The sequence below is a fragment of the Schistocerca nitens genome, chromosome 7 (assembly GCF_023898315.1).
Source record: "Schistocerca nitens isolate TAMUIC-IGC-003100 chromosome 7, iqSchNite1.1, whole genome shotgun sequence".
NCBI classification, from domain to species: Eukaryota; Metazoa; Arthropoda; class Insecta; order Orthoptera; family Acrididae; genus Schistocerca; species Schistocerca nitens.
This window is the reverse complement of record NC_064620.1, coordinates 317,607,398-317,634,130: the sequence shown is the minus strand read 5'-3', so window position 1 is coordinate 317,634,130 and position 26,733 is coordinate 317,607,398. Positions and strand designations below refer to the sequence as shown.

General features: G+C 39.0%; 1 protein-coding gene across 2 annotated transcripts in view; it reads left to right on the top strand.

The window, feature by feature from the left end:
- The window catches only part of LOC126194676 (uncharacterized), a 660,760-nt gene that overhangs the window by 544,588 nt on the left and 89,439 nt on the right, over window positions 1-26,733 (top strand). The window contains exons 6-7 of one of the 2 annotated variants that reach the window (XM_049932877.1): window positions 13,231-13,413; window positions 20,158-20,215. In XM_049932877.1, the coding sequence (XP_049788834.1) occupies window positions 13,231-13,413; window positions 20,158-20,215 (241 nt within the window). Of the gene's footprint in view, window positions 1-13,230; window positions 13,414-20,157; window positions 20,252-26,733 lie in introns of both variants that reach the window. The other variant, XM_049932876.1, reaches the window with a different exon arrangement.

Genomic DNA, 26,733 nt, shown 5'->3' with positions numbered 1-26,733 from the left:
TCACCCCACATCTGAACATGCTGACTCCTTTTCCTGTAGGTATGAAAGGTGTCCCCACCAATGAACACAGTTTTATTAAGAAAATCATCTTCAGTCTGTATTTTGTTAAACATTTCTACAGAAAACTCAGCTCATTTTTCTTTCTCAGTTTGTCTTAAAGCCTGCAACAGTTTCAGGTAGTAGGAGTTGAATGCAGGCATTTCCATAATACCATTCACACTGCAATGCAAGCCATATTCAATTCTAAGCTGGCACAGCTCTTTGAGTTACCCAGACTACAAACGTAAGATTGCCGAACTTGTTCAATTGCTGTGTCACAGATTGCTGGCTGACCTTGACCCAGAATTCTATGTGATACACATCCAGTTTCAGTGAAATGATTGTACCAATCTGTAACAGTTTGAATTGAGGTGGTGGCTTGCAATATTTAGTCTGGAATCATCTCTGAACTGTAGTAATGGATTTGGATTCATGAAACCATAAACAATACTGTGCACACTCTCAACTGTTATGGCTCCATTATGACTTTTGGAATAACTAATGGGAATGTCAGAAACTAACAGTGTTTGGTGGAAATAAAACTTGAAGATATAGTGAATACAGTGCTGTATCAACCATTTCTGTAACTTGTTTAGCCTTTTCGCAATTAAAGGTTACTTTCATATAACGAATTTATGAACACCCTGTATTATAAGTGCTGAGTCTAATAGCTTCCACACAGAAGATGAAGCAGCAATTGCCCTTATGTATTGTTTCTCTAATTATGTATTTTTGTCATGCAAGTTTCATGTAATTCACCCACATCCAGCATTACTGTCAAAGATGTTGCTGTGCATAATAGTATTGTACAATCCTGTACGGCAAAGAATTTACAGTCATCAGAGTACTGACATGGTGATACTAAATATACAAAATAATATAATTGCAATCATAGAATACTAAAGTAAATAAATACTTGGGGTAATCCATTTATAGTGGGGAACAACTTAATAAAAACTGATTGGTCAGTCAATCAGGTCTGGGAGTAGCAAGACGTACAGAGTAAATGAAATCTGTGTGAGTTTTATGAAATAATACATATTGCAACAGTCACTTGTTACTAATATTTTATTAGCATGATGCCTTTTGGCAGCATGCTGCCATCATCAGATGCACTTACAGTTATTTTTACAGTGTAATTAACATGATGTGAGGTTAGTTTCCTTTGCTGTGAGGTTCTGTTTTGAAAAACATGCCTGTTCAGGAAGATAAATATGTTACAGTGTGTACATTAAATAATAAGAATGATTAGTCATTTTTGAAATGTGTTTACTTACATTTTTGTTGATATTTTCATTGTCTGACACATACAGCACAGTAACATACAACACTTTCACAATTATTTGTTTACGTCAATCTGAACAGTCTTAAAAGCTAACATAAACTAGTTTCTATTTATAAACCAATAGTATACCTTGAAGATGAAACATTTATATCTAGAACTATTTAAGTTATGCCAAAGATTAGGTGAGTAGTTGGTAAAGACAGTTTTTTCCCACATTCAGTAGCTGTTCAGGATGTTCTTTTGATCTCCAGCATTTCAAGCAGACAGCTTCTGCCCATTGTACATGGTGTGCAATATGGTGTAAATTGCTTATAAAAAGCACTTGGGTTTCCAGCTGGGTGGCTACCACTCATCCTCCTTGCTTGCAAAGAGTCTTTTTTTCTTAAGAGAGAGCAGAATGTGTCATAATATTGAAAATAGCCTCAGAATGGGGAAACATTACATATGAAGTGCTGTAAGGATTGGTACTGGGCTCTAAGCTACATAAATTATCTTTCAATGACTTTAAGAGGCAGTTTGAAAGCTGTAATGTTTTGTTTAAGTTTAAAGTTGAGGGGGAGACTGGAAAGGAAAGGAAAGGAAAGGAAAGGAAAGGGAAGGGACTATTGATGTCAACTGCATCAGGAATTATTCAGAATCAGTGATAACGAGTGAAAATATCTGCTGGACTGGGTTTCAACCCTGGGATCTCCTGCTTCTTAGGCAGTTGCATTAACCATTGTGCCATACAGACTCAGCGTTGATTGCACAGACTATCTCAGCATGCCCCTCGGCTGATCCACATTTCCATCTGATGACACCAATCTGCAGTCTTCCATGCTCATTACTTTGAGATTCCTGCAGGTCGGACATTATTGTGCATCTGCAATGAAGGTGGTGGATTCAATGCTCATCAAGGTGAATGAATCCACCACCTTCATTGTGGATGCATGATGATGTTTGACCTCCTGGAAGAATCTCAAATTAGTGCCAACAGAGGCATGGACAGGAAATGTAGATAGGTGGCACTAGATGGGAATGCATGTTGGGTGAGATAGTCTGTGCAGTTGTGATAAGTAATTTGTCAGGGTGGTACAGCATTAATATGACTGCCTAGTAAGCAGGAGATCCTGGATTTGAATCCTGGTCTGGCACACATTTTCACTCACCACTGTTGATATCAATAGCCCTTTCCTTTCATTTCCTTTCCTATCTCTCCCCCTCCATCTTCAACATACATAATATGTATCACAGCTTCAGATTTCATGTGGTGTCTCTTCTTTTGGACATGTTTGAAAGAACAGACACCATGCATTCATGCAACTGTTCTAATGGTTTGGATGACTTGAAGTGTTGAAGTATGTATGCAAACTTCCAAGTCTTTTACGAGACGACTTACTTGAGGCGTTTTACCAGACTTTCCTGCTGGGTGGCCTGCTGCTGCAAATTCTCTTTCACTTCTCTGAAGAATGCTGCTAGGTACAGGAATTTATTAAAACTCTTTCTACTTATACAAATAAATAGATATACCAAGTTTCATTTGCTTCAATTAACGACATATATTTTAACTTCTGACATTTTACAAATTCCACACATCACATAAATAAATACTGTTTTGTAAGCCTCTTGTGTCTCCAAGAATTACAAATGAGATAAGTTACATATGAGAGAAAGTTGGCTTAAAAACCATGTCCATTCTCAACATGAAACAGAATAAACTTCTTCCCTTCACCAAGGCTAAGCCAAAAGTTTTTAATAGTTCTTTTTCAACTATTCACATTACTCTAACAATGGTCAAAACACAATTAGAACAGAGTAGCATAAACACTCCATGGTTCTTCTGTCCATTTTCACTAAACTTCCATGGATTGACCGACAAGTACTTGTTGGTGCAGTTCGACCACGACATATACATTCTCCTTGCGACTTATTTCCAACCTGCACACACAAACATGTGATGCACAGTAGATAGGATTCCATTTTCTCGCACTCATATCTAAAATATTGTGTGTTTGGGATGGTAGAAGGCCGAGTGGTTCTAGAATTTATGCAGAAATTCTTGAATCACTACACTGTAATGTTTGTTGACAACACAAGCATATTAATGAAGGCTCTCAACCATAATGTAGCAGACACAACTTAAATGATAGCTGAGCATGCCTGCAAATGTTTCACAGGTAACAGATTAATTCTTAATTTCTCAAAGATGTATATTATACACTTCTAAACCAACAATGATCTGTTAGCACCAAAAGTGGATTCTAAAGGTCATACTAAATGAAACATACTGTGTAAAGTTCCTTGTGATCCAACTGGAATAAAAGTTAGAATGGGAAAAAATACATAGATACACTAATCCTGAAACCCAGTTCAGTGTGTTATTTATGCCTTTAGATGTGTCTCTCCTTGTGTTGACCTAAAGACAAGGATGTCACCTTATTTTGCATATTTTCACTCCCTGTTGTCTTCCAGAATTGTCTTCTAGGTGCAGTGAACATAAAGTAAATAAAATTTTTATTCAACAGAAGTGAGCAGTAAGCATATTGTCTAAATTAAGTAACTGTACCTCTTGCAGGAGCCTATTCTAGGATACTGGAATTGTGATATTTCAGGTTTCCTTGGTGTGATTGAATAATAGTATACTTGTGGGTGTCAAACTAAGTAGTTGTTTCTGTATCATGCACAATATTTTGATGACTGATTGAGATATCTTCTTCAGGTGCTGTGAATTTTGTTGTTATGTGTACTTGCTGCCTGGACTCCAACCAGACTGTGAACTGTTTTTGGTCTCTTGGCATTACTTATAGCTGAGTTCAACCTATGATGTCCACTGTGCCCTTTAATCCTCACTGATTTCCATGAAGTGCTCTTACTATCAGCATTTTCCTGCTCTGGTGCATGTGATGCCCAGCAAGATATGAATAAATTGAGTGCCACACCTCAATTTTTGTTTGAACTGAAATCTTGTCCTAATTTATTGGGATTTTGATACTTTTATTTTAGTAAACTCCTTAATTATGTTGTCCCATGGTATCTGCAACATGATACTGGTCTCAACATATTTCATTTCATTATATACCCGAAGCAATGCTCAATGACCATGAATTTTCTTGGTGGTTTTAGTCAGTGTGCCACTGATATCCTTACACCTTTCCTCAATTTTTCTAATAGTCTGCCACAGGGAGTAGTGTGGTTCTCACCCTCTTTTTTGAGACACAGATTGTCTTTAACACTTCAGAAACGAATTTTTATATTTCCTGACAGAAGTGGAATACACTAGATGGGACCTACCAGTTGTTCCAGATATTGGGGATGCAATTGTAGGTAAGCAGTTCTTGACTTTTCTTCTTCTGTGTTAGTCTCAACCTCTTTCTCAGGCATTCTTGATTGGTACTACAACACCTGCTCAATTTATGGAAAATTTTATGAACAAAATGATGAAGTGGTGGTGACTAGTCCGTCCCTTACCACCATTCATGATGAACTTATACATGGAATACTTTCAAGCAAAGGCACTAGAAGCTGCTAAGTTCAAACTAGTGATTTTATTGATATGTGGACAACACATTTGTGGTGTGACCATATGGAACAAAAAACTTAAATAGCCCATGGAAAATTGATAGTTCATTCATCATAACATAAAATGCACAGTGGAACTTGAAAGGCCAGCAACTACCTTTCATCAACTTGTTAGTTACGAGAAGGCAAGACATATCTCTGGTCACTGTGTACATAGAAAACACATGAACACTTACCTGTATCTCCACACCTCAACCCATCACCATCCTTCACAAAAAAATTCAGTGGCTAGAACTGTGACCCATAGACTTCAAACAGGTAGACTCCTTTAGAAACATGTTACCCGTTGTGAATCAATCGGGTAGTACTGAGTGGTGGTGACAGGCTGTTGGACCCAGGGCAAACACTGTTAACAAGTACAAAGAGCTTCTATTGATTTTGATACATGATGTAGTGTGCCATGCTTGTCTCTACACATTGACCCTGGTGGAGCTGGTGAATAATTTGCAGCTTCTGCCTGGTGCTGCTGAGATGGCATCTTGCACTGCTGAGGTCAGCAGCCTCTGTAGGCCATGGACATAGATGTCAGCTGTGTTTTGTGTTCTGCTGTGATGGCATTCCACTCAGGAGATGGCCCCTCAGCTTTGCACACAGCTGCAGTGGTGGCATGTGGAGTCCGATATGTGCAAGGTACAACTCGCTGCCCTTGGTCTGGACAGGAGTCAGCTGGCAGCTGGTGCTGCATCACCATGTCTGACTAGGAACTCAATGTCAGTGGCAGCAGGGGCAGATGGCAGGCAGGCTGGGCAATGACATCAAGTCCGTAAAGGACTTGGTGTAGACAGCTGTTGCAATCTGGTCCTGAATCCATGGCTTCATATGGTGGAGCCCAGTCATCCCACTGTCTGGCGTTGCCCTGGCATTGAGGTGGTACTGCTGACTTCTGGCAATGATAAGTGATCCCTGCCTTAAAATCCAGACTTCTTCATATGCCTCCAGGGCACATTCATTTCACTAAAACCTGGCACCACAGCAAGAGACTTGCCCTGCTGGGGTGACACTTCCCTATTTGGTACAATGTTACTGCTGTGAGATGTGTTTACCACTGAACTTGGCTATCCTTGCTGTGCAATCTGCTGCTGTGTCTTTTATTGTGACCAACATGTCACCATATTGGTGACTATAGACCTGCAGCTGTTAATGCAACATTCTATAGCACTTCCATGCAACTTCTTCTTACCTTTGTTAAAGACCAATAATTTTTTGTCTAAAGACTGGATAGTGACACTACACTGCCCTTCTGTATAGAAAAGACATGGCCTCTCAGGTAGTACCTGAGCCCCTTAATCTATTGCAATTACTTCTACCCTTAATCTGTAAAACAAGTATCCAATACTAAATTGGCTATTCTTAACTAGCAGGCAAATAACTGTATTAATCCCTGACTCCATTAAGGGGGGTAGGATGTCAAATGGGCTGACTTGGAGCAGGAGAGGCACCACAGGACATTTTATTTTCTACTGTCTATACTTTTACAAATAAATTCATAGAACTTTGTCAGCATGACCAGGAAGGATTCAGAATTCACACTCACAGCAGTGGAAGTGCAAAAACATAACAAAATAATTTTTTTTTAGATATGAAATTTCATCTTTTTTTTTCACATACTGTTGACTGCATTTGTTGCTATAGGTACATTTTTCTTCACAAGTAAGAGAGATTCTTTGATGAATTTTGCACAGCATACAAACCATACTTACAGGTGTATGAAACTCTAGAATTTTACAAATATATTAAAAACTGGTAAAAATTGAGATAATTAACTACAAAATTTGATTTTTTTTCTAAACATAAAGTTTAAAACATAACAGCTCATTCATTCTTTCATAAATTAAATAGATTCTAGAGTTTCAGACACCTGTAAGTATGGTTTGTATGCTGTGCAAAATTCACCGAAGAGTCTCTCTTACTTATGAAGGAAAGTGTACCTATAGCAACAAATGCAGCCAGTAGTAATTGAAAAAAATGATGAAATTTCACATGTAAAAAAAATTATTTTGTTATGTTTTTGAAGTTCCACTGCTACGAGTGTGAATCCTGAATCCTTCCTGGTCATGCTGACAAAGTTTTATGAATTTACTTGTAAAAGTATAGACAGTGGAAATTAAAATGTTCTGTGGTGCCTCTCCTGCTCCAAGTCGGCCCGTTTGACGTCCTACCTCCCTTAATCTCTATTTCATCTCTCACGCAGGGTAACCAGTCCACAGGTACTCAGATTAGCTCTGGGTCTGGCCTTCCACACAGTTGGTTGTTTCAAATACATGAGAGTTAGACAGAGAAACATCAACAAAACATGGTCTGGCTTCATTAAATTCTTACACTTGGCGTACCATCTGTCAGTTCAGTGGTTTCTTAACTCATTGTTTTGTAACAATTTTTGGAACGTTGTCCCCATGTCAACAGTTCTCCTAATGCTTCCCAAAACATACTCCCAGAACTATCATTACAAGAAAACCACATAAAGTCGTACTATTCACAAGACTTCAACAGGTAGTCCCACTTATTTCTCCCACTGTAGCACTCAGTAAAAGCTGAATTCTCCTCCAAATCGGAGATTTGCCGGTACTCCTGCTCACCCATAACAACTTTCTGGTACCTGGTCACACTGTATCATGTTAACTACTCCTTAATGCATTTGTGCACAGTTTAATTGGTTTGGATGCAGCCCATGACGGCTCTACAATGGAAACAGCTGTCTGTTACTGATGGTAAACTTTGGCAGGTTTTTCAGTCAGAATGTTTACTTTCAGGCTTGCTTTGCACTTTTCACCCACTTTATACTTTTGTGTGCATCAGACAATGGCTGTGTGGTAAACAACTTGCTGCACACGTCAGATGCTTGCCCTGCAAGGCTGTGACTGAGTATTAGTGCTTGCACTACATTCACTGGTGTCCACTATTCAACAGATTCAGCCTTGTCTACTTGATCACAGATGTTACAAAGTTGTCTCCTCTCCATTTTCCTTTGTCATCCTGATTCTGATGAACCATGTGTGCCTGTACTGTTTCAGCCACAAGTATCAATAATGTCCTGTGTGCATTCTCTGTAGTATCTAAAGAAACAAAATCATCTGCAGTTCACCTCTCTGCATAAACATGTACATGTACACTTCGCTGTGCATCCATCCCAGGCTCTCTGGTCTCAACACAAGACCTATTAACACCCAGTGGGCCAGGTACTATTGCATACTGAACTTAAATCACCCATGTTGCTATCCTCACATTCAGTTACTTTAGTACAGCCCACACTCATTCTGTCTGACACTACAGCTACCCCTGACTAACTAATTTCACTGGATATCAGAGCTGCTACTTCTACATTACTATCTTTAACTTCAAAAACATAATTATTCTGTGCCTTGCTTAAATTCCTAGAAAGTCATACTTTGACACCATTTACAACTTTCCACAGCTCCCCATGCGTTCACACTAGTGGTGTGTGAGTCTTCTGTATGCAAGTTACAACCTGCTGAACTTGGACAAAAATTGGCTTGTGGCTGGTGCTGTGGCACTGCGACCCTCTAGGAACTCAGCATCAGCATCACTGGCGGCAGGCACAGGCAGCAGGGTAGCGACACTAAGTCCCATGAAGTACTTACTGCAGATGGCAGGCACAGCCTGGTCTCAAACCTGTGGCTGGAGCTGGCAGAGCCCAGTTGTCTCACCGTCCGGCATCACCTTGACATTGTCATGGTACTGCTGGCTTCTGGCCATGACAAGTGACCCCTGCCTTAAAATCCAAACTTATTTATATGCCTCCAGTGCCAATCACTAAAACCCAGCACCTAGTCCATTTACAGCTTTCAGCTATCCTTGCTGCGCAATCCACGGGCATGTCTGTTATTGTGACACACATCACTACACTGGCAGATACTGACCCGTGGCTGTTAATATAAATTTCTATGGTGCTTCCATGGTACTACTTCTTCCTTTTTCTAAAGACATCACACATGGTATAAGATGAACATCAACAAAAGCAAAAAGAGGATAATGGAATGTAGTCGAATTAAGTCGGGTGATGCTGAGGGAATTAGATTAGGAAATGAGACACTTATAGTAGTAAAGGAGCTTTGCTATTTGGGGAGCAAAATAACTGATGATGGTTGAAGTAGAGAGGATATAAAATGTAGACTGGCAATGGCAAGGAAAGCGTTTCTGAAGAAGAGGAATTTGTTAACATCGAGTATTGATTTAAGTGCCAGGAAGTCGTTTCTGAAAGTATTTGTATGGAGTGTAGGCAGGTATGGAAGTGAAACATGGATGATAAATAGTTTAGACAAGAAGAGAATAGAAGCTTTTGAAATGTGGTGCTACAGAAGAATGCTGAAGATTAGATGGGTAGATCACATAACTAATGAGGAGGTATTGAATAGAATTGGGGAGAAGAGGGGCTTGTGACACAACTTGACTAGAAGAAGGGATCGGTTGGTAGAACATGTTCTGAGACATCAAGGGATCACCAATTTAGTACTGGTGGGCAGCGTGGAGGGTAAAAATCATAGAGGGAGACCAAGAGATGAATACACTAAGCAGATTCAGAAGGATGTAGGCTGCAGTAGGTACTGGGAGATGAAGAGGCTTTCACAGGATAGAGTAGCATGGAGAGCTGCATCAAACCAGTCTCAGGACTGAAGACCACAACCAAAACAACACACATGGCAGGGGTAGCACAACAAATCAGCTGTAGCAGAACACCACCAGAAATGTGGCCATCCTATCCATTTTTGAAAACCTACCTCGTATGTTTGCTCAGCGGCCCTGAACACTGCAAAGAAAATAAGGAAGTCTACTGAAATAATTAAATGCTCTAACGACATGAACATGGAGGAGATAGTTACAAGTTGCCAATGACCTTTCTGCCAGTGATTCCAGTCCGGTAAACTGCTTGTGTTCACTAGCTAGCAACACCATTTGACCAGGGTTTAACACTATAGTGGAAGAGAACTATCATGCAGTTTTAATGCCTTGCTGCAGGAAAACACCACCCCCTAGATACAAGCTCAAGCTGCTGATCTACCATTGCCTTTCAACAACTAACAAGAGTTTCCCTACCAATCACTTATCAGAGTGGCACAGGCAACAGACAGCCAATATGCAACCACCTACCATCACCTACTAAAGCTGCCTTCCAAACAGCCACCAGAATAGCACAAGAAATAGCATGTCGTACAGCCACCTCTCCATAACAGCCTCTTCAAACTGTCCCATGACATCTCAGATATTTGACATTGCTATCCACCAGATAACTGAAAATAACAATATATAAAGGAAGACAGGACTGGTGTCCAGCAGTGAACTGCCCTCAAGATGGCTGCAGCAAGTCAGCCAAAATGATGGCAGTTTAGTAGTTTTAGTAAAGATATGGCCCAGTACCCAAAGTTATTTTATCCACAATTATTTTTATCTAAAGAGGGTGGGCAGCCCTACAAGCATATTTTTCTTCTGTCAACAAAGATAAAAAGTCTTCTTTGTAACACTAAAGATGATCTAGGCCTCCATAAATAAATGCAACACCATTAGACGTGTCAAAGGGAGTTGTAAGGAACATCAACAACACACCTGACTAAAGCAAATAAACAAATTCCCTTTGAGCACTGCCTTGAATACAGTCATAAAATGAAATATGATAAGACCAGGCTCTTGGTGCAAACACTGGTTTCCTGGGACATCGTAATTAAGAAATTTATAGAAATGAAAATGTGGGAAAACCTAATAAAGTGGGATGGAAGTTACAGTTTAAATAAGGCTTGGATTCTGGCACTGAATTTATTAAGATCTTATTGGACAATGCACCTACTAGTGCTGGGAAACAATAGGAGAATGTGCACTTCATGGAATATTAGTGAGGGCTCTGAAGCACAAAAGAGCATCAAAGTGTGTAGCAGGTGCGGGGAATTTAACTTGGCTATAAACAGCAGTACGAGATCAACACTAGTTCGCAATCTGGTTGAAGCCCACGCAGCAAGTATATATAATAGCAAAACTTCCAGCACCTGAGGGAGAGGACTGAGTTAGATGTTGAAATTTTGTGCATAAAATGGAAACAACTACTACACTGAACACCTGGGAGGACACTGATATGGGAATTCTTGCACTCATGTGTCAGTACATTTACTTCTTAATCATTTTTGTTGGTGATAATAAAGATCAGTTACACCTGAACTGTGATTCACAGAGCCACAATACAGGAACAAAAACATAATTTTCATGTGGTCTTCACCTAATTGCATAGGGTTCATAATGGAGCTATGTTTTTTGGTGGGAAGATATTCAAACACCCATCTAGTATAAAACAAGAAATTTGGAATCTCTGCAAGTTCAGATTAGCCCCTATTTCTGCAAATTATCTGAATATATAGATTCAGAGATTGAAAAGTTTTGTTAGCTACATGGCAAGTAGCAGTGTTTGTTACACGGTCCTGTCACATTACTGTGACCACTGCCTATGTTCAATGTCAATGTGCAAAATCACTCACAAATGACAGGTGGCAACAATAGCAGTGCAAGGTATATAAAGCATGTGAGTCAAAAACTTATTGAGCAAAAGTGTGCAGAAAAAATAAAGTTGAGAACTGAAGAACTTGGTGAAGCTTCATCAGCAACTATCTGATTCTTACACTCGTGTGACACTACACTTACTACCTAATGGTATTTGTGGTTAATAAAAATAAGAATGAAATACACCAGGAAGGAAGTTGGAAACCTGGAAACTTCCCAACTGCTCAGAACAAAAAGTAAAAGATACCTTACTAGCCACTCTTTCTATAATTTAACATCGTATTTTGGCTCTGATTTGAAAATTTTAGTAACACTAATGTTCATATTAAACAGTTGTTAACACTACCAGTGTACAGGCAGATGATGGTGATATGTGTAAAATGATATAAATGCTTAGTATTAGGTAAAAGTAACACTTAAGTTATGTAATAAGGAGAGCAAAAACTTTTTTCAAAGTCACTGTTTTTATGCTAACATGCAGGGTGGTTACAGTTAACATTTTGGTACTTAAGCCATTGTAGATGGAAAACTATTTATGTAATTGTTACCCAACTTTCTAAGATGATGTTCAGAATGTGGACTGCAGAATTTGCCTTGTTAGTAGTATTAGTGTCATGACCTGCTGTTAGGTGCTGCCACTTGTGTGGTGATATAGGGCTAAAAGCATCAGTGTGCATTACAGTTGCACGCAATCGATATTGGTCTGAACAAGGTGAGCGGGGCTTTGCTCATAAAGCTGTTTTATAAAAACAACAACAATAGTGCTGCTGCCCTTTGCAGTTATCCACACATTAAAGGAATACAGAGAGGTCCTCTTTCCACATGAGTTGAAGAACATGAGTTGAAAGTTTGAATTAATTACGATTTGGGAATTGCTTCTGGGATTGGCCAACAGCCAACTGCACCAAGAATTGTTGAAGAAATTACTTTTACTGCAGCTGAGAATACTGGACACAGTGTGGAAGTTGAAGATGACCATAACGAGGGAGATAGTGAACATGCCTCCTGAGATGCTTCATGCAGGAGTAGAGTGGTTGTCATGGATGCAGACAGTCATTACACTGAGCAATGTCTGTAACCTGGAACATAAATGTGGTATGGAATTAAGAAATGTTACCCTCACCTGTGGAAATAAAAACACATTTCTTTTAATTGTTTGTTCATTATTTCTCTTCTGCATATCCTTACAGATGTTTCCACAAAGTTTCATTGTCCTACAATCACTAACTTTTAAGTGAGCCCTCTAAGTAGAGAGAGGTTAATTATAACCATGATGTATGTAGTTCTTAAGCAATTTAGAAGCAATTCTCACATTTATCACTGTGAGCAGATTTGCTCTAGTTGTAATTTGTTGATCTCTGCTTCATAAAAGTTATCTGCAGTGGCTGCTTCTGCCAGTTAATGTATAATTTGACTTATCCACAGCCATGTAGGCTCTGTTTCATGATGAGATTTATGGACCATACTGTGTGAGTGAGTGCAGCTTAAGAATTAATAACATAATTTTTTTTTTGGCCAGATGTTTCAACTCCATTGAAAAATATTGTCAGGATAGTTCATGAAACTCTTGTGCTAGGTTATATGAGTATATTAGTACTATAATATTACAATATTTCTAAAATTCAAGTTATTCTATTGCACTGCACTTAAAAGAAATGTAAGTCTGACTTTTTTCACATCCCAGGAATTTTTCTGCATGAAACCCATGGAACAAAATTAATTGATGTAAATAGTTTTTTATTTCTCCAGGTATGAGAATAACATTGTTATTTATGAGTTATCTTATTATCACAAGCAATAAACATGAAATATTGAAGGACTTGTACATAAGAGATGTGTACTTGTTGCAGCTGAGAATGAACCTCTACCTTCACAGCAGCAACAGCAACACCAGCAGCAATTTAAACAACCACCTCATCAGCAAAAGTATGTGGAAAATGGCATGTTACTACATGTCCCAGTGCAGCAGGCTCAACGAGGATTCTATAATCAAGATTCCTGGCAAAGTCAGCATCAGTACCAACAGTATGATGGTATGTACATGAGTATGCTGTAAATTAACTTTAATTTAAATGAATTTAGCTGATTCTATTAAAACATAATTGATTAAATAACTGTCTTAAATGGAATACAGTTGTCAGAGATTGTACACTGCAAGGAAAAAGTGACATCTCCATAATATGTCCGTTATTGTTTTCATACATTTTTGCAATTTGTTTTATGACAATTTTAATCAAATCACCCATTTTAATGCAAACTGCCATGTGCATTTTACCTTTTTGATATTCAATGAAACTGATTTCACATGCATATTTTTCTGTGCAGAGAATCTTCATAATAATTCCATTATTTATTTAGTTTATGGGTCAGAGTATTTGGTGCATCAAACACTTCTAAAAGGAACCAGACAAAGACAGTTGCAACATATGTGTTCTCTCTGCATTTACCATTTTACCTGATATCACAGCTTAACTGTGATGAATATAAAATAAATTCACAATAAAATACATCACTGATGTAGTATGAATTGTTCTGAGAATAAGTCAATAAGGTGTCCACTGCTATTGTACCTAAGGAAACCATTTGTTACACTGTCCCACTTTGTAATTATGAGGGCGTGCTGAAAAGTAATGCCTCTGAATTTTTCATGTGAAAACTCTTAGATCTGTATAAACAGAACAAAAGCTACTAACGTTTTACGTCTTTATTCTTCCTGTCTACATATTTACAACCCTCTGCTAACAGAAGGCTCAGAATTGTAATGTGTAGCATGGCAGTGTGTAATGTAACTATGTCGGTGTCTGAGAAATGTGTTCACTGCCAGGGTGACTATGTTAAGAAATAAATATGCAGAATGCACTGCACTTAAAAGAAATGTAAGTCTGACTTTTTTCACATCCCAGGAATTTTTCTGCATGAAACCCATGGAACAAAATTAATTGATGTGATTAATTGATGTGAACCTACTACGGTGTCGTAGCAGGCGGAGAGGTGATACTCCGACATGGCGCGTCCCAGGTGGCGGATAGGGGGGTCCTCACCGGCTTGCCGGCGGACTTGAGCGAAATAAAATAGCTCTCGCGGACCAAACACACAACATCAAGAAATCCATTAGTGTCTGTTCTGGTATCCAGCGACTAGTGGTCTGCGTCTGTTTACCTAGTTGGTGCGGCAGTGAAATATGGCTTGATCTCAACAATCAAGTCTGCAATTACCGTGATCTTGTTAAAGGTCACCACAACCAACTTCAACTTGAAGTAATCATGATGGAACAAATGGAAAGAAATCCGCTACCCCAGGCCCCAGTCAACGGACTGGACTTTCCTGGTCATCGGATTCTGGGGGACCAGGAACATCATGAGGAGAAGAGTCGGAGCTTCTCAAAACCTCTTCGCAGGCACTACCTTGGCACTCTCAATGCAAACACTCTGTTCAAACTTGGAAAACTAAAACAACTGACAGACATGCTAGATAAATTTCACATCAAAATTCTTGCCATTCAAGAGACGCGCTTCGTAGATGAAAACCATTTTGACACAGAACATTACAGGATTTACAAAGGTAAACCTGCGGTCAGAAGAGGAACACCATTATTGTTTGGTACAGGGTTTGCAGTACACAAATCAGTCATGGATAACATCATAGACTTCAATTCAATATCAGAACGTATCTCGACACTGTTCTTCAAATCAGGTAATAAAGCATACACAATTATCAACGCACATGCACCTACAAATGACCATAACAGAAAGAAGCCACAAGAAATTGAAGACTTCTGGGAAGACATGGAGGAAGTAACTAACAACGTACCAGAAAGACATGTGAAAATTTTAATGGGTGATTTCAATGCGCAGCTTGGTAAGGAGATAAAATTCAGAGAAATAACAGGCCCATACTCAGCACATATTCGCACGAACAGAAATGGGGAACACCTCATAAAATATTGTCAAAACTTTAACCTCAAAATCATGTCAACACAATTTCAAAAACCAAGACGAAAACTTACAACATGGAAAGCACCCAACACAGTGTGGGGAGAATTTCAGATTGATCATGTGGCCATATCCAAGAAAAATTCGCGGGAAATTCTAAATGTCAGAACACGTAAAGGAGTCTTCGAGTCTGATCATTATTTGCTACAAGTTAAGATTAGGCCAATCCCAAGACTGAAACAGACAGCGCAAAACAAAATAGTCAAACCTGATCCGGAATACTTGAAGATAAACAGGGATAAAATCGTTGAAGAAATTAATAGGCATTCAATAGACACATGGACAGATCTGGCGAAGGCAGTTCAGAAGACTATGTGCTGGGGACAACCACCTAGAAAATGCAAACATAGGTGGTGGAACGCAAATTGTGATGAAGCCATTGAGAGAAGAAAGCAAGCATGGGACAAGTTCAGTAGCTACATAAATTCAGAAACATGGAAAGAATTTCACGAAGTTCAGAAACTAGCATCGAAGGAAATCAGAAGGGAAAAACGAGCATATGACAATAACAGACTAAAAGAAATTGAGGAAGATTTCAAAAGAAATAACACAAGAAATTTTTACAGAACTTTCAAAGAAAATATTAAGGGCTATCAACCCCCTAGCCTCTGCTTCCGAAGAACAGATGGATCCCTGGAAACAAACACAAAAGAAAACTGTAAAATTCTCAAACATTACTTTGATAAACTTCTTAATTGCAAAAAACCTACAGGAAAATTAACATTCCAAAAGACCACATCTAATGCTGATTCTGATCCACCCACAATAGAAGAGATAGAGGAAATCATAAAACAAATGAAAAATAACAGAGCTGCCGGAGAATATGGCATTATCGCCGAGATCTGGAAACTCCAAGATGAAAACATCACCAAAAAAATCCATAAGATTATCTCCAAAATTTGGATCACAGAGAAAGTGCCAGAGGAATGGAAATGTGCATTGATCCATCCGTTACATAAAAAGGGTGATAAGTCAGATCCAAACAATTACAGAGGCATTTCGCTAGTACCAGTTACATACAAAATTTTCTCTAAGGTGCTTTTAAACAGACTAGAACCACAAGCAGATCTGCAAATTGGGGAATACCAGGCGGGCTTCAGAAAAGGGAGATCATGCATCGAACAGATCTGGAACTTGAGAACACTTTTGAAAGTCAGACAGGTAAGAAACACTGTAGTTACCTTTGTGGACTTTAAAAAAGCATATGATTCCATAGACAGACAGACACTCTTTGACGTACTGGAAGAATATGGTATCGACAGAAAAACCAGGACACTTATACAACAGACGCTTACAGACACTACCTCCAAGATTAAGTTCATGGGAGAAATTTCGGAACCCTTCCACATACACACAGGTGTCCGACAAGGAGACGGGCTCTCACCAATCCTGTTCACCATGGTGTTAGACAAAATTATCAAGCAGTGGGAGGAACAAGTTAAAGGAATACAGCTGGGAAGAACACGTGAAACCAAAACAATCATAAAATGTCTGGCATTTGCAGATGATACAGCCCTACTCAGCAATAATACACAGGAGGCAAAGGAAGCACTGGAATGCTTGCATGAAATAGCTGCCAAAACAGGTCTGCAGGTATCTTACGAGAAGACACAATATATGGAACGACAGACCAACAATGTACACACCATGCATACTGTATATGGATCCGTAGAAAGAGTCAAAAAATTTAAGTATTTTGGGGAGTACATACAAATGGGAGGATCAAACAAGGCGGCTAACATGGAACGAACGAAGAAACTCCAGAAGGCATACAAACTCACGTGGTCACATTATAATAAGAAAAGCATATCGAGGCAGGCCAAACTTAGGCACTACAAAACAGTTGTATTACCAGAAGCATTGTACGTGTCAGAAACAACCACAACTGGAGCATCAGGCATCATAGACACAGAAAAAATAGAACGCAAAATTCTCAGAAAAATATTTGGACCAATTCACAGAGATGGCATATGGATGAAGCGACCTACCAAAGAGCTGTACCAGCACACTGACAGACTAACAGACGCGATCAGAAAACGCAGATTAACTTTCTATGGGCACATACAGAGAATGGACAACAACCAACTTACAAAGAAATTTTTTGATGTAGTAAACAGCTCAAGCAAGAAAACAAATTGGTATCATGAAATAGACGAAGACTTAAGGCAGATAGGGATCAACAGGCAAATGATAGGAGACAGGAAATACTTCAGAAACAAAGTTAGGAGTGCAAAATTTATTGTAAAGGAGAGAAAGAAGACAGGAACATTATGGACAGAGCAAAGGAAACAGGAGCACAGCCAAAGGATGAAGAGATTTTGGGAAGAGAAGAGGAAGAGAGGAAAGAAGTGAAAATTGTGTCATCATGTGATTTTCGAGTTCAAACACTGTCCATAAGGGCAACAATGAAATGAATGAATGAATGCAGAATGTTAATAACACATATTTTATTCAAAACACTTTGAGAGTTTTCAAACAAAGAATTGGGAAGCATTACTTCCCAGCATGCCCTCATTGAAAGCTGTTCTAGTATCGAACAGAAGAGAGAGCTCTCTTCCTATTCTAATCAGACCAAACCACTAGGTGACAGTGTGTGTAAATAAACACAGATCTGATGCTTTAAAAGTCTCTTCTGCATTATTTTTGTGAGAGATACATACAATGCTAGGAAGAAACACAACCACCTCAAGGACAAAGTCATTTTATTGACAGTTTGTTCATTACTGTTGTATCAGATGATGAATTCTGACCACATGAAACTCACATATCACAGTAAAGGATACCTAAACAGTCACATCAGTACATGACAGCAATGTAGGTATGTGTTCTTGCAAGCATGGAGGTACCAAATGGCGGCATCCTGTGGTGATTGTTCCAAGCACCTTTTAATTGGCAAGAGATCTGGTAATCCTGTTGGCCAGGACAGTTGTTGTACACAGTAAAGAGCATGTTGTGTCACAGCAGCTGTATGTGGACATGCGGTGTCCTCCTGAAAAAGTACATCACCTTCCTGTCGAAGAGATGCATATAGCACAGGGATAACAACCTATTCAATGTAATGGGCATTGATTACTTTATCCTGCAGAAATTCCAGATGTAACCATTAGTTGTATCTGATGGCCCTCCACACCATGTAGCACGTAGTGGAGCCTCTGTGTCATGAGCAAATGCACTCTGGCTCTGGAATAGGCCACTTACCAGGTCTATGCTGTATACATGTAAGCCCATCACTCACACAAAGAAGCAACCTGCTCTCATCACTGAAGACAACTGAGTGCCATTTCACTGTCCAGTTGACTCCCTAATCACACCAGAGTAGCAATGCTTGGCAGTGTTGTGGTGTAGGTCATACCTGGAACATGTGATCTTAGTCCTGCTGTATGCAGACGGTTCCCAATGGTTCTTGATGACACAGCAACCATTGACCAGATTTCTTCCTTGGATGATGTTCACTCAGCCACTGCTGCTCACATGATGCATCAGTCTTGAGGTGTGGCTGTGCTATGCAGAGTCCAGAATCTGGTCTACAGGTGTATGAATGTTTCAAATTTCTGCTGAAAGCAGTGGCATACCACATATACATTGAGCTCAATATATGCAGCAATCCATTGATTCATCCATTCAGCTTCCTGCAGGCCCACAGTGTGACCCTGTTAAAGTGGCTGAAGTTATTCAACAGTAGTACATACTAATTGGCTAAGCGTTGTTGTCTCCTAGAACAGATGTTACAAACAGTGTGCACCACTAAACTCAGCACAGTTACTGCCTCCAGGATAAAACGGAGGGCGCACAGAAAGGCATCCTGAGCACCATTTGATTGCCAATGGCTGTGATAGATGAATCACTTACACTACAACCCTCAGTATCCACATACTAAACCCAGATGCCACTTCAGTGGAGTGATATGCTACAAAATGTTAATAGTACTGATGAATGATGATTGCCAGACATAGAGTTAATTTTTATTAGTAGGTTTAGGGAATTTGGATGCACATATTATGTAGAGAAGTGGTGTTGTATGTGGATGTTAATGGGCATGATAGATGGGGAATTTCTGCAAGAAGGAGTGGCACTTTTGTGCCAAATGCTGGTTTGTTGATTACTTCATGCAGCTGCATCCCTGCCTTGGAAACAAACTGCACTCCATGTAATAGCACACAGCATAACAATGGCCTACATCATGCAAGAGAAGTCAGTCATTCTTCTCTGAAGTATCATAGAATGTTGAATGTTGACTCTGAACTGTCTACCAGTTTGTAATACTTGATGGAACTGACAATTGAAAACTGCAGATAGTTGTATATGGAGTGTTCTACAGCTGTAAGAGTTGGAATATATATATTCAGAGAGTGGCCTTTGTTATTTGATAGCTTGTTGGACATAGATAAGAATGATTTTAATCCCCAACACAGGCCAAACTGCACAGGAGATGATGTCCACAAAAGAAAAAAGGTACCGAGAGAGACAATATACTCCAGATAAGCAAGTCAATAAGCTATGATTCTTACATATCGGTATCAGAACTATTACAGGAAGTCCCTCTCTGAACATTTGTCAGATGCAGGAAGTATCATCCCAAGTCCTTGAGGATATTGCATAATTTTTTTATTTATACCTAGACCAGCAGTTACATCCGTTTGATGATATACACACACTCCAATCAGATGTAAACCTGTATTTCAGTTTAATGACTATATTTATGTATATAAACTATCTTTAATATTGACTACTTACAGGACAGTTTTGTAGCTATTAATTAATTTCTTTCTTTTCTTTATATTTCAGATCAGAACAGTCACATATTTAACCACAAAGGGAGTGGATTAGTCACAGATACAGACAGGTACAAACATACAGGGAAACACCCAGCTAGGTACAAGTATGTATCCATGTGACAGGTACAGTGCAGGCAGACATTTCACTTGCTTCTGCTATGGCCTCACTGCACTTGTACACCTGTGTAGAACATGCATAGTTGTGGTGTGTGTACATATATAAAGTGAGATTTACTCCCAGAGGGTAATTCAGAAGGGCAGTTATGCTTCAACATCTCATATACTATATCAATAAAGGGATACATTTATACAATTTATTGGAAACTCTCATTCTAAATTGGTAATATGCAGATAGATGCTGATGCCACATACATATCGTAAAAGCCATCAAACTAAGTTAATAGATCATCAGTCATCTGATGCCATTGCTGACCAGGGACTATCGCTATGTTCAATAATGCCTTCAGTTAGCTGTTGCTCTATAAATTCATCTACTGGTGCTTGTAGGTATGAGGTTGAGTCAAATGAAAACCTTAAATTTGTAATAACAAATTGAAATTTCATGCCGTGATCCTGTAAGTTGGTAAGCATGCTACAAACAGCATGCAGAATGGCCTGTAGGTGGCAGCATAGTGCAGATGCACACATACCATCGCAGTATCAGTATAGAAATGGCTGACCCACTTGCGACTTGCACCAGGGAAGAGCAGTATTCTGTCATTCGGTTTTTGCGTAGTGAAGGTGTGAAACCTGTTAAAATTCATCAATGAATGAAGGTTCAGTATGATGAAGCATGTTTGTCACAGCAGCAAGTCTATGAATGGAGTAGGAAGTTCACAAATGGTGTGACTTCAATGGAAGATGCTCCTCATCCAGGTCAGGCAAAACAAGTTGTGACTCCACAGAACATTGCAGCAGTTGAAGCCGTAGTGAAGGAAAACTGCCGAATGACACTGAATGATGCAATGGGAGGAAAGAAGTTCCATTCTGATGAAGAGGTACTCCACATGGTGCATGGGTGGTTGTGCGGAGTACCAAAAGGATCTTTTTGTAAAGGAATTTAAGCACTTTGTAAGCGCTGGAGGACTTGCATTTTATGTGGGGGAGATTATGTTGAAAAGTGATACAGCTTTGTACCACTTCTGCACAATAAATAATATTTCAAAAAATATTTAAGTTTTCATTTGACTCCTCACACTCATACTTTGCTGTTCAATATGGTTTTTTGGTTAGACTAGTGTATTATCACCTACTGGCATACAATGTCGTGTTAAGAGTGTTGCTGACAACTGCATCTTACTTAAACAAGTCTGAGTAGTTCAACAACAATGTTTCCATGGCTTCCCATTCACTGTCTTTCAAGCAGTGAATCTTGAAATGTAGTACAATGCATTGCTTGAGGCTCTGATCATCTGTTGATCTATACTGATATGTCAATATCCACAATTGCCCAAATCAACTTCCCTCTATCAGCAGGTATTTTGTCATCCAAAACTATTTTTAATGCACATGTACACAGTTCAGTTAGTGTCACTTTGAGAGTCTGTGTACCATGCAATATAGAAATATTTGCAGCTGTTGCATCCATTGGAAATGAATGTCCACTAAGTTCAACTGTATGCTGTCAAAGATAAGTTTTAACACAATGCCTATCCAGAAAGTCAAGTCCAAGAGTTACAGAATATCCCTGTATCACAGTTTGCAACACTCCCATCTGCTCTCTAAGCCCTTTAGTTCCTAACTTAAAGCTGACCTGTGTTGTCCCCAACGACTTCCTGTCATTATTTTCTACTCCATGTAATCTGTACCTTGTAGTGTTTAGCCCCCTCTTGTCCATGAGATCCAAACTAATGACAGATGATTGTTCATCAGTGTCTACCTGTACCAAGCCCATCAAGCAACAATAATTTTGTCTGTATGGGTATGTACTATGGTCTACTGGGAATGTTTCCCAATGGAAGGAACATTACTGTTTGCATTTAATGCCTGCTTTTGTTTGTTTTGTTTTACCTCCTTCTTATTTCCACATTTGTTTGCCTTGTGGCCAAAATGTTCACTGTAGCTGATGACATTGTTCCTTCAGTTGGCTCTTCTTCCCACAGTGATATCATTCTGCTAATTGTTTGAATGTGCTGGCTTTACTAAGCATCTCATGATATATCACGTAAGCTTTAGCCTCACCTGTTAGACATAGACTGGCCATCTATAGAGTCATTTCAACTGACCAGTTAATCAATTCGGCTGTGGCTTAAACAAAATTTATGAATACTGTCACATTCTCTTTTGCTTTACTGAAAAAGGGTGTTATTAGATTTACTACTGAAGAATCTACAGAGGAGGAGGGTGGGTGCACTCAGTACTGCACTAACCTTATCTGAACCAAATTATATCTGTTGCTATTCTAGTTACTTAGTTAACTCTTCATTACATGATTTCTGGTGAGTATTATCCTCTAACAATTTTCATACCTGCTCCACCAGAATGGCTGCAGCATCATTCATATGTTTTTGGCAACTTTGTGCAATTTATTACTATGTTTATACTTACAAGACTTACATGAACAAGACACTTCCTCTTTCAAAAGCAATATCGGAACCCGACGATATAATCACATCCAAAACTTATTCGTGTAATCTCAGATAATTTTTATGTCTGAACATTGGCCAGTGTGTACTGCATGCCTATAAGTGCTGCAAGTCACCAATACCATCCTTCTATAAGGTACACTGTGTCCAGTTAAATTACAGCTCTTAAATCTCACAGGTATGAAGTAAGTTTCCTTACAATTCCCTCTAAATTGTGACAGATCTACAGGCTCCTCAGGTTTTGCAAAGGTCACTTACATGTTGAATACTAATTTCTATGTCCAACTCCAGCTGTACAAAACAAAAGAAATAAAAAGGCCATTGGTAAATGTTCTTCGGACTTCCTGTGTTGCGGTCATAACTGAGGTGTGTGGACGTTGTGTTTGAGATGTTACGTGGCTGTTACTGATACTGCAGTGTCCTCTCCTTGTTCACCAGTCTCTCCTGGACATCAGTGTCATATTGATGTCACTGATGAGTCACTTGTGGTGCCAAATTACAGGGGTTCTAAGCAGAGACACTGCTAGAATGAGGTACTGGTGGAATTAAAGCTGTGAGGACGGGGCGAGAGTCGTGCTTGGGTAGCTCAGTTGGTAGAACACTTGGCCGCGAAAGGCAAAGGTCCCGAGTTTGAGTCTTGGTCTGGCACACAGTTTTAACCTGCCAGGAAGTTTCATAAGAGACACTGCTACATTGTCAAGATGATTTTGTGCAACATTTAGAGCATCTTCTGGAGCTAATAAAATGTGATTAGCATTTAAGATTTACAGTTCTGTGTCTCCTCATCAGCCTCAGCTGACACTTTGTGCTAGAGGTGACACAGGGGAATTCTGTTGATTCCTGTCAAATTCAGGTGGACTGATATGGGGCAGACGAAGTCATGGTGTTAGAGTATGGCCTCACACTGGGTTAGAGCATCCTCAATCCCATTCCAGAAGATGAGTATGACCAGCAGTGTTCCATCTGGATGTATCATGCTAATGGAAGTCATGTAGTCATACGATCCTGGCCCCACTGTGCAGGTAGGCCCTTGGCACCCGGTAGTGCCTCAGCATCAATCAAGAATAGAGGTACTGGATGCCCCTCTGACCTAGCAGTGGTGATGATGATAGTGCAACAAGAACCACAAGGTATACTGGTGACAGAAGGTCCTCAGTCTCCCTGTCAGTAATGTGGTAGGGGGCTGTTCTGGAAATCTCACAAGTGGCAAGTTGTGGTTACTTGGATGCTGTCATCTCAAGAACAGCAAACAGCATGTTTATGAGAAGTGCTGGAACATCTAATACATGGATATCACTACAACATAAATTAGCATTGAATCAAGTGCTTTGATATGAATGCTGATGTCAGAGCTGGAGAAGTGGGGTAGTTGTGGGGACTGGCAGGAGGCTAAGACTTGAGGCTCTGTCTGTTATGACCGAATGTGGCCTGATTCTTTACTTGTTGTCAGCAGTTCTCATTCTGGTGTCTTTGCTTAACAATTTGTTACAGGCTCTTATCTGCTATGTCAAGTTTCTAGTAGGTGGTATTTTGTCCTACATATTGCTTGTTGCTTAAGGAGGGATGTAACGGAAAATGTAAACATTTATTTAAAAAAAAATAATTACAACCATATTTATTAATGTACAAATCTAAAATATTGCATGTGTAAAGCACAAGAACGGCATTTTAACAGAAAATTATAATAAAATATGCAGGATTAATATTTTCCAGAAATTTGAATCTTTAATTTTTTTATTGTCTTTTTTTATAAAATGCCATAACTCAAATTCTAATCATGCAATTAATCTGAAAATTTTATTGCAGTTTCCAGAGAAAGTCTGAACTACAGATATTAATTTATGGTACAAATTGTGTCATTAACAGAGTTTTTAATTTTGAACATCCAAAATTAACTTTCTTTCTACATACAGTCATTTAAAAATCAGGATGTAATTGCAGGATCTTGTATTTGTTAGTTCCAGGGAGACAGCAACATGTTGTGAACAGTTCCTGAAGATTTTATAGCATTAGCACATATAGTTTTTGAGAAAAGATTTCTAATAATGTAAGTAAGAAGTGTAAAACAGAGAAAATGAGGTCCAAAGATTTTCTTCTCATACTTTTACATCTAATAAGCTTACCTCAATTTTAAAATCCTTCATACTGATACTCCTCATCCTCCAGGTTTCTTTTCTTTTCTCTTTCAATATTCCTGGCATGTTTTTGCAGGTAAGACACTGATCTGTTAGCTTTCTTGACCCTGTTCTTGTCAATGGTCTAAAATGCTTTTGTTGTAAACACACCATAATCTATACCAACTCTCTTCAGCACTTCAATTCTGCCATTATTTCCGTTATTGTAATGTAAAACTGCATTATAGACACCTGTTTTGAGTACTTCAAGTCCACAAAATGTCCTTTTTGAGCAGCTAATTCAAATTAAATTATTGAGGCTTTCATTTGCATTTTTTGTCTTTCTGTGAAGACAGTTCCTCAGTAAATCAGGGTTTGCAAGAAACCTGACTGTGGTCTTAATTGCATTCATGACAGGTTCTGGTAATGAGTGTTTATGTGATATGTCTCATTTCTGTTGTTGAACTTACAATAATCGTCTTTCGGACACATATTGTGCATTAGTGTTTGGTCAGTGAATAGTTTGTGGAAAAAAATTGCCCACACAGCATGCCTCATTGTATGTGTTTTTCCTGACAGCTCTCCCATAAACTGAAGAGAATGAATTCCTTTCAGAGTAAGCCTGTCTTTTCCTCCTAGTGGTTTTCCCTCCTCATGTGCTTCACCTTTCATCTCTTTCAGCAAGCGACTAAGCCTGCCACCTGCCTCTTTTGGATGTGACCAACACATTCCAACTTTTATATTGTTGTATTGTAAGGATTTTTATCTATTACAGCTTTCAATGAAGAGGAGTCCCCATCACCAAAGTATTTAGTATCTAACACCATACTGGTCCTCAGATCTGGAGAACATCCTCACAACTGCAGCAGTCTTCATGCCCCCACTTGAGCCACTATAATTCTTAGAGCATTTTCTTGACACAGTTTCTCCCTGTCTTCATTGTTGGACATTTCCCTTGTTGCACACTGGTGGCAGTATTTAGACATAATTTCTACATCTAAAACTTTACCTGAGTCAATACCAGTAACAGATGCAACTTCATACAGAGATGTGTGACACCTTTTCATCCAGGTCCAATCTACAGACACACACTGGTCAGTAACATTTGTAGCAGATTCACTGTCATTAATATCTACCTCAGGATCTATTTCTTTTTATTTTTTTTTTCACCCATTCCTCCACTGCTTTCTTCATAGAAACTTTGGCAGTATTGCATACAACATCAGACATTTCTTGATTTATTTTTTCAAACCTTGCACAAGGTGGAGGCATGTTCAGAAAACCACACAATAAATTACTTCCTTCCCTGCCCTGTCCAAGGCATCTCAGAGCATATGCTACCCTAAAATTGCTTTCATAGGTATCAGTGTCAGTTTTTTTGGAGGAGGAAAATGAAAATTCATAGCCACACAAATTACAAATCAATTTGAAATCACAAGCTATTCCCACTCTTATTTCTTCAACAACAATAATGAATTCTGTATTTTTACAGCTAACACGTGATCATAAAAACCTTATAGCCTGTCAGAGAAGCTTTAAATCAATAAGTCTGAACCCAGTGGAATCCATATCAACATCCTTCACATACATGTACAATTCTCCTGTCCCAAGTTTCAATACTGAAGCTGAGAGCTTATGTTCTTCATTTCGAGCTGCTTCCTCTTTTTTGTTGGTAAACCTATTTCCATGAAACCTCTGTTTCCTAAACACAGTTTTTCCACCACCCATTATGCATAGGGTTTGCAGATTCAACCTTCCACTAGTAATATGTGTCAGTATTGTCAAAACGTAAATAAACCACACGCAAGAAAGTTTTCAGGCAAAGGTATAGATGTCAGCCAGAGATATAGGTGTCAGCCAAAGATATCAAAAGAAAATAACCTTCAT